The sequence below is a fragment of the Marmota monax genome, unplaced genomic scaffold (assembly GCF_021218885.2).
Source record: "Marmota monax isolate L192 unplaced genomic scaffold, Marmota_monax_Labrador192_F-V1.1 WCK01_AAM20220418_F8-fsc00022, whole genome shotgun sequence".
Classification (NCBI taxonomy): domain Eukaryota; kingdom Metazoa; phylum Chordata; class Mammalia; order Rodentia; family Sciuridae; genus Marmota; species Marmota monax.
The window spans coordinates 25,347,521-25,359,995 of NW_026695215.1; the positions used below are offsets into that span (position 1 = coordinate 25,347,521).

At 49.2% G+C, this 12,475-nt stretch overlaps 1 protein-coding gene across 1 annotated transcript; it reads left to right on the top strand.

The window, feature by feature from the left end:
• Window positions 1–137: 137 nt before the first annotated feature.
• Rrp9 (ribosomal RNA processing 9, U3 small nucleolar RNA binding protein) lies at window positions 138–9,485 on the top strand. Its single transcript, XM_046431516.1, has 15 exons — window positions 138–434; window positions 721–803; window positions 4,638–4,747; window positions 5,139–5,206; window positions 5,287–5,328; window positions 5,599–5,725; window positions 6,435–6,559; window positions 6,640–6,732; window positions 7,132–7,232; window positions 7,316–7,450; window positions 7,535–7,597; window positions 8,180–8,325; window positions 8,407–8,486; window positions 9,119–9,192; window positions 9,321–9,485. The coding sequence occupies exons 1-15, from the start codon at window positions 348–350 to the stop codon at window positions 9,412–9,414; spliced, it is 1,428 nt and encodes a 475-aa protein (XP_046287472.1). The 5' UTR covers window positions 138–347; the 3' UTR covers window positions 9,415–9,485.
• The last annotated feature ends 2,990 nt before the right edge of the window (window positions 9,486–12,475 follow it).

A 12,475-nucleotide genomic window follows, 5' to 3' on the forward strand; every position in this document is an offset into this window, starting at 1 on the left:
CGACTACGGGGCGCAAGCGCAGAGGAAGCCTTCTTGGCCCAACCCCTCCCTATAAATCAGGCAGCAGCAGAGCGCAAGCGCCACAGCCGCTGGCCGGAAGCGCCGGGAGAGTTGCTTCCTGCGGTGGCCCAGCGCCGGAGCCTATGGAGTCTCTGGGAGGCGTAGCCACGAGCCTCTGTCCTATGGACATTTGGGGGCGTGACAGAACCCTCGGGTGGACCCAATGAAGTTGCGGGAGGCGGGACTCGACGGGCGGCAGAAACCTGTCATGGCGCGGGGACTTGCGGTGCAGCCGGGGGTTTAGTTGCCACGTGAACTTTCCAGCGCCGTCTGCAACTCTTTGCAGCATGTCGGCCACCGCGGCAGCTCGTAAGCCTGGAAAGCAGGCCTCTCGGGCCGGGGCCGCTGCAGAGCCCAGCAAGCGGCGACGAAAGGTGATCATGGGGTTTCCGTGGGCCGTGGTCAGTCTTACTTCTGAGACACGGATCATGCATTCGAAGGACCCGAACCAGACTCCTTCCCCAGCCCTTAGCCCAAGACCCCAGCTGGAGCCAGCTTCGTCCCTTTCTCTGTTAGCCAAATCCCTGAAAGCCTTGCGCTTGACCCAGGCCAGGAGCTGCAGCCTTTCGCAGTCCTGGGACTCTTGAGGGCCCACAGGGGCTCTTGGTCAGTGCAGGGTGGCGGGAGACCTCTGGCCAAAGAAATGGTCCTGTCTTCTAGGCCGACTCTGCGGGGGACAGGAAGAAGCTCAAGGATGGCGGCAAGATGAATGAGGAGATCTCTAGCGACTCTGAGACTGAGAGGTAAGCTGTTCTTAGTGGAAGGGGAAACAGGCTTATCCTGAATGAAAGACTCAGTGAATCCGAGCAGAGCTGGGCCGAGGACCCACGACTTCAGGCCATGGCTTTTAGATCGTGGCTTTTCCCTCTATAATTTTGGCCCTGCGACGTCTCACCTCCACTGCGGTACCTCTGTGCGGAGGCCCCAGTGGGAGACCATTGAGAACTCCTGGGCTCAAGACGGGGCGCTAAGCACAGGGCTGGACTGACAGGCAAAGGGAGAATTCAAGGCAAACTTGCTAGTTCGCTGTTTTCTCACAGCGTTATAATTACTGGTCTTTCTTTATTCTTTTGATTTAAGATGGATTTCATTATGTTGCTCAGGGAGGCTTCAACCTACTGGGCTCAAATGCTCCTCCTGCCTCAGTATCCTGGATAGCTGGGACTACTGGCACGTTGTGCTCTCCCACAAGTCTTTTTGACATGCTAGGCAGTGGCTTCAATGAGAGCAGGCAGGTGAAGAGCATGTGTTCTAGTGAGACATACATACATCTTCCAGTGGTGTGTACTGGGAACAGAGGACAGAGAAAGGACATTTAAATAGGGCCTGAGAGATGATGAGGAGTTTTATGGAGACATAGGGAGGGCATTCAGGGATCAGAAAAAAGTCTGAGAGGGTAAGTGTGCCAGAATGGGAGGGGAACAAATGGAAAGGCAGGTGGTGGGTGCATCCAGAATGTGGAGGCTTTCCCTCATTTCTGTGGGTGATGGGGTGGTAGCAGGGTCTCAAAGGGCAGGCAAGGTATTTTTCCTACCCGGTGGAAACTTTCATTTCAGGGAATCCTAGTGCCTTCCTATGAGTTTGATACAGAAATTCTGCTTCTAAAATTGAGTATGTGTTGCATTAAGTTGCCCACAGAAAGACTTAATATGTTTTCTTAATCCTAAGGTTAGTGTTAGTGTACATGTGTGTACAAGTGCAATTGTGTATGTATACATCAGGCCCTGTGCTAAGCACTTGTAAGTATTTAAAATGTTTTATTATGAAATACATCATCTACAAAGAGTGAATGGACTATATGGCTGGGGAGGTAGCTTGGTGACAAAGCATTTACCTAGCATGCACAAAGTCCTGGGTTTGAGTACCAGCACTGCAAAACAAAAACATATTTGTATATGAAAAGTAAAGATAAAATGGTGAACCTCTGCTCACCTTCCACTTAGGTTAAGAACTAGAACTATTATTCCTGATTCCAGTTAATCATTTCTTTGGTTTCTTTCTTTCTTCTTTTTTTGGTAGTACTGGGGATTGAGCCTGGGGCCTCACACATGATGGACAGATACTGTGTCACTGAGCTACATCCCTACACCTTTCTTAATTTTATTTTAAGGCAGGGTCTCACTAAGTTGCCCAAGTTGACTTTGAACTTGCCATCCTCCTACATTAGCTTTCTGAGTAGCTGGGACTACAGGAGTGGCCATCATGTGTAGCTTAAGAATCTTTTAAAAGGCCTGGCACAGTGGTGCATGCCTGTAATCCCAAGTGATTCTGTAGGCTGAGGCAGGTGGATTGCAAGTTTGAAGCCAGCCTCAGCAACTTAGTGAGGTCCTGAAAAACTTAGCAAGACCCTGTCTCAAAAACAAAAAACAAAAAAACAAAAAAAACTTGGGGATGTAGATCAGTGGTAGGGCACCCCGGGATTCAATTCCCACTACCAAAAGAAAAAAAAAATCTTCAAAAATTTTTTTCTCATTCAGGTATAATTTATATACTGTGACATTCAACTTTTTTAGTTTATAGTTCTGTAAATTCTGACAAGCACAGAGTTGTATAGCTACTATCACTATGAAGAAATAGAAGGTCTCCTCAACCCCATCAAAATCCTGCTGCTACCACCCCCAGCCCTGACAACCACTGTCTCTAAGTTGCCCTTTCCAGAATGCCTTATGAATGGAATCATATAGTGCATATGCCCTTGCTTTCCTTTAGAGTTCTATCTCCTGTGTGTTAATCCTTAAACAACAATTGATTGTTAAATAGAAGTTCAACTCTGGATGTGTAAGGAAGGGGCCTGGTCTGGCCTTGGCTTTCCTGAGGGTGAGGTCACGAGTGAGTCCTAGGAAACACAATTTGAGTACCTGACAGAGACTCGGTATCTGCAGGTATATGATTACAAGGGATGGGTTCCTCTGGATTTTCTGTTGTGGAGTTCCTGTGACCTACCTTCATCTCCCAGGAGCAGGTCAAAGCAGGATCCATCTTTGAATGAAATGAATGCCTTCAGTTCAGTTGGTTCAGGGTCTGGAGCTTAGGAGGGACAGCAGGAACTTGATCAGCACAAGGCCAAGCCAGATCCAGTTAGTATTCACCAGAGGTTGTGCTCATGGTGCAGGATGGTGTCATGGCAGTGAGTCTAGGGTAATGACAATTCCTGTGTCTGCTTGGGTCCTCGTGTCAGGTTGGACTGGTTTCTCCCCATGTTTGGGGTGATTGTCACCTTGGGAATCTGCCTTCTCTGTTCTCTGTGTTAATCTGTTGTTTCTTGTACCCCATGTCATCATCCTTCTTAGATTACCCTCTTGTTTGGGAAGTGCATTCTTTATCCTTTGTAAAAAAAAGAAGAAAGATTCTATGTCACATTGTTCATCTGACAATATGTTTTTGAACCTAGATAGCCTTGTACATGCCAGGCAAGAGTCCTACAACTTATCTACTCCTCCAGCCCTTTTAATTTTTTCCTTTGAGTCAAGATATGACTAAATTGTCAAGGCTGGATTTGCAACTTGCCCCCCCCCCCTTTTTTTAAGTACTGGGGATTGAACCCAGGGACACTTAAATACATTCCCACATCCCCAGCCCTTTTTATTTTTTATTTTGAGATAGGGTCTCATTAAGTTGCTTAGGACCTTACTAAGTTGCTGAGGCTGTCCTTGACCTTGAAATCCCCCTGCCTCAACCTCCCAAATTGCTGGGATTATAGGTATGTGCCACTGCACCTGGCTCCTGGCGATATCCTGATTTGTCAATTGGTGCCTTAACTGGGCAGGGGATCCCAGGGGTTGGCCCTTCCTTCCTTCCTTCCTTCCTTCCTTCCTTCCTTCCTTCCTTCCTTCCTTCCTTCCTTCCCTCCCTCCCCAAGGCTATGCACATGCTAAGTAAATGCTTTACCATTGAGCTAGACCACAACCCTTTTTAAAATTTTTATTTTGAGACAGGGTCTTGCTAAGTTATCCAGGCTGTGTCTTTGCTCAGCCTCCCAAGTAGTTGGGATTATAGATGTGTACCACTGTGCCCAGTCAGGGACTGACATTTTCATTCTGAGCTTTGTGTATAAGTCTCCTTTGTCTTGTTCTCAACATTGCTGTTGAAATGTCTGAAACCATTTTTGACTTATTGACCCTTTCTCTTGGAAGCCTATAGAACCTTCTCTTTCCCTAGAGTTGAGAGATTTGAGTGATCTCTTTGTAGTTTGGGTAATTTTACCTTTGCAGGGCCCTATGTATTTTAGTTTGGTAAGTCATATTCTTCAGTTTTTTTTTTTTTTTTTTTTAAGAGAGAGAGAGAGAGGGAGAGAGAGAGAATTTTAATATTTATTTTTAGTTTTTCGGCGGACACAACATCTTTGTTTGTATGTGATGCTGAGGATCGAACCCGGGCGCACGCATGCCAGGCGAGCATGCTACCGCTTGAGCCACATCCCCAGCCCATATTCTTCAGTTTTTAGCATGTGTAGTTGCTGGTCCTGAGGGCTTCTAGGGATGTGGAAGGTTGAATGGCAGTAGAGCATTAAGAAGGCACAGTCGTAGTGACCAGAACAGTGATGTGAGCTCTTTAGACCCAGCCTCCTCTGCCCACAGCCCAGCTCAAGGGAAGATTGAGGAGGAAGAAGAGGAGGAGCTGGAGGAGACTGTGCAAGAGAAGAAGCTGCGCTTGGCCAAACTCTACCTTGAGCAGCTCAGGCAGCAAGGTGAGCCATGGGCAGGCCAGCCAAAGGCCAGGGACTCTGCTGAAGCCTTCCTTCCTGTCCCTGCTACAGCCTCAGCTACCTGACATGCGACTGACACAGTTGCTCAGTGGCTGCCAAGGCTTGCCAGTGTTGGCTGCCTTGTGGGCGTGGCTGAGAGCTCCAGTGGTCCTCCAGGGGCAGGCTAGACCTGCAGGGGGCTTTAGACCGATCTGATAAGTTAGGAGGAGATTGTCCAAACTTGTATCCACTCTGTGGAGGTGTACTGAACTTCCCACTGGACATAGACCAAGCATTTAGGGCCCAGCCCTGGAGTGGAGCTGTGGAGGTGGAAATGGAAAGGGAAAAGAAGGACCTTAGCCCTGGTTTATGTGAATCGATCTGTCCTGCACAGAGGAGGAGAAGGCTGAGGCTCGTGAATTTGAGGAGGACCAGGTGGCAGGGCGCCTGAAAGAGGATGTGGTGAGTTTGGAGGGAAGGTGAGTTCTGGGGGAGGTTGGTCCTGCTCCCAGGACCTCAGTCCTCTCTTTTTCTCCATACAGCTTGAGCAGAGAGGCCAGTTGCAGAAGTCAGTTGCAAAGGAGGTAAGAGGGCAGGGCACTTTTCTATGAGGTTAGAGGGAATCACTTGTTCTACCTAGATTAGCAGGCAGATGGTCCAGTGGGGCTCAGGTTGTGGGGTTCTTTGTTCTGAGACACAGTGTATACCTGGGCAGATATGGTTTAGTAAGGTTCTCATCCTTGGCAGCCATTGGTCTTGTTTTCCTTTTGGCCAATGTGGGTGGGAAAGGATGGTGTTGGGGGTGGGTCTGATAATGCCCCTGACTGCAGTGACCCAGCATCTTGCCTGCCCAGATCCAGGCCCCAGCCCCGGACGACATTCGAGTTTTACGGGGCCACCAGCTGTCCATCACGTGTTTGGTCATCACTCCTGATGACTTGGCCATATTCTCCGCCGCCAAAGACTGCACAATCATTAAGTGTGAGTGAGATCCTGGGTAGGATGTAGCCCCTGGGGATAGCCTGGAGAGCAGATTTGGGGAGAGGGAGCCATCATGGCAAACTGAGCTCAGATGGGGGAAGTCTTCAGGTTTTCTATCAAAGAGGAGCTTTCTGGGTAATAGCAGTTGCTTTTGCTCAGCAGTTGGGCTTATGAGCTCTGTGGAACTGGAGACCATTAAGCAAAGAAAGGACAATGACTTAACAGGAATGAAGCTGCAGGTGGGTGGTTGAACTGGAAGATGTTTGAGGTTCTGCACAAACTAGGATTGAGTCTCTAGTCCTTCTGGGTTCCCAGCTATCAACAGCTGAGCACAGTCCTCATCCACCCACAGTAATCACAGGAAGAACTCAATACCTTCAGTCCCAAAATACTTAATTTTTTTTTTTAGTTTTTTGAAGTTCTGGGGACCAAACCCAGGGCCTTGTGCATGGTATGCAAGCTCTTCCACTGAGCTATGCCACCAGTCCCCAGAGCACTTTTGCATCCCTTCCCTTTTGGGGGCTTCATGGTGTCGATTGGGACTACTACCCCCACTTAACTGGAAACTGATGTGACTTGTCCAGAGGTTCACAGTAGCTGAACTAGGTACTTTGACTCGAGTTCCCTTTTTCCTTGCTACCCCTTGAGGGGGTTGCCAAAGTCTGTCCTGTCCCCCATCCCAATATCCTCTGTCCTCTTCTGGTGACAGGGAGTGTGGAGAGTGGACAGAAACTGCATGTGATCCCACGTGTCAAGAAGGATACTGAGGGCCAGCCTCCTGGCCATTGCACCCACATACTCTGCATGGCCATCTCTTCTGACGGCAAGTATCTTGTAAGACTTGGTTGACCCTGGGGCAGGTAGGAGTCTGGGTATGTAGTGCATGCCTGTAGCCATGGTTCTCATCCCTGCAGGCCTCGGGCGACCGCAGTAAGCTCATTCTCATTTGGGAGGCTGAGAGCTGCCAGCACCTATATACCTTCACAGGACACCGGGATGCTGTGTCGGTGAGGAGCTGGGCCTTCCTGGATGTTTAGCAGGCACCTGTGGAGTAGGCCTAGCACTGAGCTAGGGGTCTGCTGTCCTTAGGGAACCTGTACTCTGGGGTAGTTGAGTGGTGTGTAAAGGACAAAAATGGGCTGATGGCCTGGGGAGTTGCTAACGGAGACCAAGTTCAGATTGCACAGGGTCAGGTCAGAGAAGCCTTAAGAACTCTGTATCTGCTTAAGGGTACACAGGCATGCTCCTGGCTTATACAAAGCCTCATGGAGGGACCTCACAGAGTGTTCTTGGAAAAGCTGCTTCCTGTGTTATGTGACTTGCTTTCAAGAGGTCCTCCCTAAGCTCGACCTCTGTCTTCTGCTATAGTCCAGGTCCCCTTTTGCCTTCTCTCCATGGATCCTTAGGGGCTGGCATTCCGCAAAGGCACCCACCAGCTTTATAGCACATCCCATGACCGCTCTGTGAAGGTGTGGAATGTGGCAGAGAACGCCTATGTGGAGACACTGTGAGTATCCTCAGGCAGAGGGTGCATGGATACAGGTGTGTGGGTTCATTTGTGACCCCATCCCACTCTATCCTGCCCTCAAGCTTTGGGCACCAGGATGCTGTGGCTGCACTGGATGCTCTGAGCCGGGAGTGCTGCGTGACAGCTGGTGGCCGGGATGGGACTGTGCGCGTATGGAAGATCCCTGAGGAGTCTCAGCTTGTCTTCTATGGCCATCAGTAAGGCAGCCATCATGCCAGATGGGAGGGCTCCATGAATGGGGTGTGGATCTGGGCCATGCCTCTAACAGCCCCTTTCTCTAGGGGTTCCATTGACTGTATCCATCTCATCAATGAGGGGCACATGGTATCAGGTGCAGATGATGGGTAAGAGCTGCCTTTTTTAAGTGCATTAGTTATACATAATGGTGAGGTTTACTTTGGCATATTTATAAATGCATATAATATAATTTTTTTCCATTTAAGTCCCCCTTCCTTTTTTCCTTCCTCTCCCTAGTCCCCTGCTGCCTTTTTTATTGGGGGCGGGGGGCCGGGGGAGGTGTTATTAGGGATTGAATTTGGCACTCGACCACAATGAGCCACATCCCCAGCCCTATTTTGTGTTTTATTTAGAGACAGGGTCTCACTGAGTTGCTTAGTGCCTCGCCATTGCTGAGGCTGGCTTTAAACTCGCAATCCTCCTGCCTCAGCCTCCTGAGCTCCTGGGATTATATGCATGCGCCACCGTACCTGATCCCGCTGCTGCCTTTGTGATGCTTCTGATTACTGTCCGTGATTGGGCCCTGAACTTGCCTAGTAGACTACCCTTTATAGAGGAGGTGTAATTGTTTTCATAGACAAAGTGCTGGTGACTTGTTTACACCTTACAGCTGTTGTGTGTGCACTTGATTCCTACTGCTCTGTGCCTTTCTCTCCTGCCCCACCCCTCATTGCATGCCCCGTCTACAGCTCTGTGGCCTTATGGAGCCTCTCTAAGAAGCGGCCACTTGTCCTACATCGTGAAGCTCATGGACTGCAGGGGATGCCAGGCCTGGAGCAGCCCTTCTGGGTGTCATCAGTGGCAGCCTTACTTAACACGGACCTGGTGGCCACAGGTAGGGACCCTGTGAGGTGGGGAGTGGGGTGGGTCCAGGGTGGCTGCTACAGGGGTTGCTCACTATCTGTTTATTCCTCAGGCTCCCACAACAACTGTGTGAAGCTTTGGCAATGCGGGGAGGGCTTCCAGTGTCTTGACCATCTCTTTGACATCCCCCTGGTAAGTGGGACTTGACTGTTTAGCCTGTCTTTGCCACCCTCCTTGGGCCCCTGGAGTCCCTGGTCCTTGGAATGTGCTCATTGACTTCTTCCTGACAGAAGCAACCCTTATTAGGGCTATGCCAGTTCTTAGCACAGTCTGACAGGAACCCTCTCTTCTTTCCTCCTCTGCCCCTTCCCTTCCTCCACTGCTCTCTCTGTCCCAGGACATGTTCTGGGTGTCGGGTACAAGGGCAAAAGCACAAAGGCCTCGTGCTGTGATTGGTTCTGCATGACTGGAACATGTGGAATTGACCATCTGTGCTGAGCGACCTGAGGGAGAACCACAGGATCTGTCAGTGATGTGCTGAGTGTAGGCCTCGGACAGTGAAGGTGATCCTGGTGTCGCTGATGCCCCACAACCAGGAGCCAGGCCCCAGGCCCTGCTCTTGATGGAATTAGTGTACACTATCTTCTTAATCCTCCCCAACCCCCTGCCAAACTAGTGCTGTACCTCCCTGTTTCACAGATATGGAGGCCGAGGCCCTGAGGGGTAAAGGGCTGACCAAGCAGGGATTTCATTCTCAAGCCTGTGACTGTGATGCTAGGTGTTGTTAGCTCTAATGTTTTAACCATGTTCCTTTTTCTCCTCAGGTGGGTTTTATCAACAGTCTCAAGTTTTCCAGTTCTGGGGACTTCCTGGTAGCTGGAGTAGGACAGGAACACAGGTACATGATGACCCCAAAGGGTTGAGACTGAGGGAGGGGTAAGATGGTGCTGGCTGGGCAGCCTGGTGGGGATGGGAGTAAAGACTGGGTGGGGGCTGAGCGGTCTCAGCTGTTCTCTGGTTCTCTAGGCTTGGCCGATGGTGGCGGATCAAAGAGGCACAGAACTCAGTCTGCATCATCCGACTCCGCAGGGTTGCCGGACCCCCAGCCTCCAGCTCCTGATGCTTCATCTTCCTTATTTAAGTTCTTACCAGGTCCTGCCCCACTTTTTGTATTAAATGCCTTCCTTTGTATACTTTGTGTCTTGCAGCTTCTGAGAGGGTGAAGCTGACAGGGACTGTGAATTGGCAGAGGCCTGGGGACGGGCAGAACTCCCATGGGCTCTCAACTCTGTCCTTCTGTTGACCTGAGACTCTTTATTGTTTTCCAAAGAACTCTGTAAGGGGCTTTCAGCTGACTTCTGACTTCTGGTCCCTGGGTATCCTGTATGACCTCATTAAGCTCACTCCCCACTCTGCTCTGGGCTGGAGCGGGAGGAAGCTGCTTATCCTTCAAATGTAATTGACCATCCGATTATGTATAAGGAATGGTGCTGGGGCCTGAAAACTGAAGTGGAGACCACTGGGCTTGCCAGTCAGGCTGACCTACCAGGTCAGGAAGCTGAGATAGGGGTCTTTTGTGGGGGTCGGACCCTGGACTGAAGCCTATTGCCTGAGAACAAGGTCAGAGGTGGAGAGAGCACTGTCCCATCTCCAAATGGCAGAGCCAGGTCACATCACCCATCACAGCAAGAACCCAGCTGGATAAATGTATCAAAGTGATGTTCACTTTCTCTAATTATAAAATTAGGTAATTTACTGGGCGAAACTGACAAGGAGTTGGAGAGGTGTAGGAGTGCAACGAGGGCACCTCCTCTTAGCAGAAAAATGAGAAGGTGGGGTTGAGGAAATCTTTAGTTCTTTGGGCCCAACAGCTTCACCTCTCGAGGGGTGATGTGGTCCCCTCAGGAAAGGAAGCCACAGCTCCTCCCAGCTCCCACGCTCAGGAGGCTTCCCGTCTCACACTGATGTGCCTTGCATTTGTCCTGGGGCCAGGGAGGGGGTGATGTTTACTGAGCCCTTGAAAATCCCGTTTTGGATCAGAAGATATCGGTGGAATTTATTTTGTTGTATATCCTGCCTCAGTTGAGCTCAGCAGTGGCAAATATATCCTCTAAATGACTTGGGAAGCAACATGGAAAACCTCCTGAGCATGTGAACCCTTTCTGATTAGTATACTCCCAGGGAGGAATTACAGTTTGAGATGGAACAGCCCTGTGAAGATAATTTCTCCTGTGGCTTCTATTCTGCTCTGCCTTGCTCTGCTGAGGCTTCCTTGCTGCACTTGGATTCTTGAGCAGCAGCTGCCATCACCAAACCTTGTGCCTTCAGCCTTTTCCCAGGCCCTTTTTTTCCACTTGCTTTGGCCAAGATCCAGCTATTCCATGAGGATGTGCCTTCCACCCAGCTCTCAGAGGTAGAGGGGATACTCAAAATGTCTCCTGCATCATGTAGTTATTGCTAGGAGACAAGTCATCAAAACTTAGGGTCTTAGCACAGTTATTGCCCATGTGTCTATAGGTCACCTGAGTGCTTCCCTCTGGTCTGAACTGTAGCTCTGGGCTGGAGGCTGTACTGACCTTGTTTGATCTGTATTTGGAGGCTGTCTGGCAGTGGGCCTGTCTAAGCTATAGGCTAGGAAAACTGAACACTGAAAGGTGTTTGGTCATTCACCTGCAGGCTAGCTCTGGAGAAGATTCTAGGACAGTGAGCAGAAACATGGAAGTCATGTAGAGGCCCAAGTGGATGGTGATATGGCAGATGAGCAAATATTACTAAGCTACTCTCCTTTCTGCCCAAGAATGGGCCTAGGAGTTATGTCTGAACCTCTGAACCTAATCTAGTCCTTGTACTAGAACTGGTCACAAGCTTTGACTCTAAAGAAAGAAACAGTATCCAGGAGGTGAAAGCAGTGGAGCTGACCACCTTTCTAGGATGGTCCTGGGCCTGTGTTCTGGGCTTTATCTTTTTGCAGCCCAGGGGTGTATCCTCTGGTGGCAGTGACAAGGGTTGAGGCCACTTCATGGAGCTGGTGATAATACCTGTCCTGGACACCTGTGGTTTTATCTACCAGGTTACTTATCTTCTTTTTCTTCTGGAGATGGGACCCCAATTTCTCTTGGAAAACTGTCCCTTTGCCCATGTAGCCTGTCTGTCCATACATCCATACATCCATTCAACAAAGCTTGAATTCCAATGATACTCAGCTCCTATTCTGGGCCCTGAGGCTACAGAATTGAACTGGAGAAGGTTCCTGCATTTAAGAAGCTCACTTCCAGGAGATCATTAAAAAAATATAAACAAGCAAACACATAACATTCAGGTGACCAGTGGTATGAAGATTGAAACAAAGTAAAATGGGGCGGCCTCCAGGGGTAGGTGTTCTGAGATCTCTGGAGAAGGGATGTGAGACCTGAATAATGGTGGATGGAAGAAAGGGCACATCCCCATGGTTACCCCCACCAAAGGCCCCAAGATAAAAGCCGCAGAGGGGTGCCAGTGTGGTGGATGAGATGATGGAAAGATGGGAGAGTGACTTGGGGAGGGCAGGCCAGTTCAGGTGGGAACCTAGGGTCCTGGGAGAGTCTTGGGATTTTATTCACATGTAATGGGACCATGAAAAGATTGAGAGTAAAGTGACTGGATCTGGTTCACATTAAAAAGATAAGGGTTGGGGTTGTGACGCAGCAGTAGAACACTTGCCTAGCATGTGTGAGTCCCTGGGTTCGATCCTCAACCACATAAAAATAAATAAAATAAAGGTATCATGTCCAACTAGAACTAAAAAAATAAATATTAAAAAAACACGGGACAACAAGAAAAAACTTAAAAAATAAAACAGTGGGGCCTTGTGCAGTGGTGCATACCTGTAATCCCAGTGGCAAGGGAGATTGAGGCAGGAGGATTGTAAGTTCAAAGCTAGCCTCAGAATCTGCAATCTGTGTATGGGGTGAAGGTGGGAGTTCATAACCCACTTGAATCAAAGTGTGGAATATGATATGTCAAGAAATTTGTAATGTTTTGAACAACCCACAATAAAAAATTAAAAAAAAAAAAACAAAAAAAAACAAAGCTAGCCTCAGCAAAAGCGGGATGCTAAGCAACTCAGTGAGACCCTGTCTCTAAATAAAATATAAAATAGGGCTGGGGATGTGGTTCAGTGGTTGAGTCCCTGAGTTCAATCT

What these genes read in the sequence shown, in the direction of transcription:
- Rrp9 (XM_046431516.1), top strand. Translation starts at nt 348, where the DNA reads ATGTCGGCCACCGCGGCAGCTCGTAAGCCTGGAAAGCAGGCCTCTCGG. An exon ending in CCAGCAAGCGGCGACGAAAG is followed by an intron (nt 435 to 720) that starts GTGATCATGGGG and finishes CCTGTCTTCTAG; the next exon opens with GCCGACTCTGCGGGGGACAG. An exon ending in TGAGCAGCTCAGGCAGCAAG is followed by an intron (nt 4,748 to 5,138) that starts GTGAGCCATGGG and finishes TGTCCTGCACAG; the next exon opens with AGGAGGAGAAGGCTGAGGCT.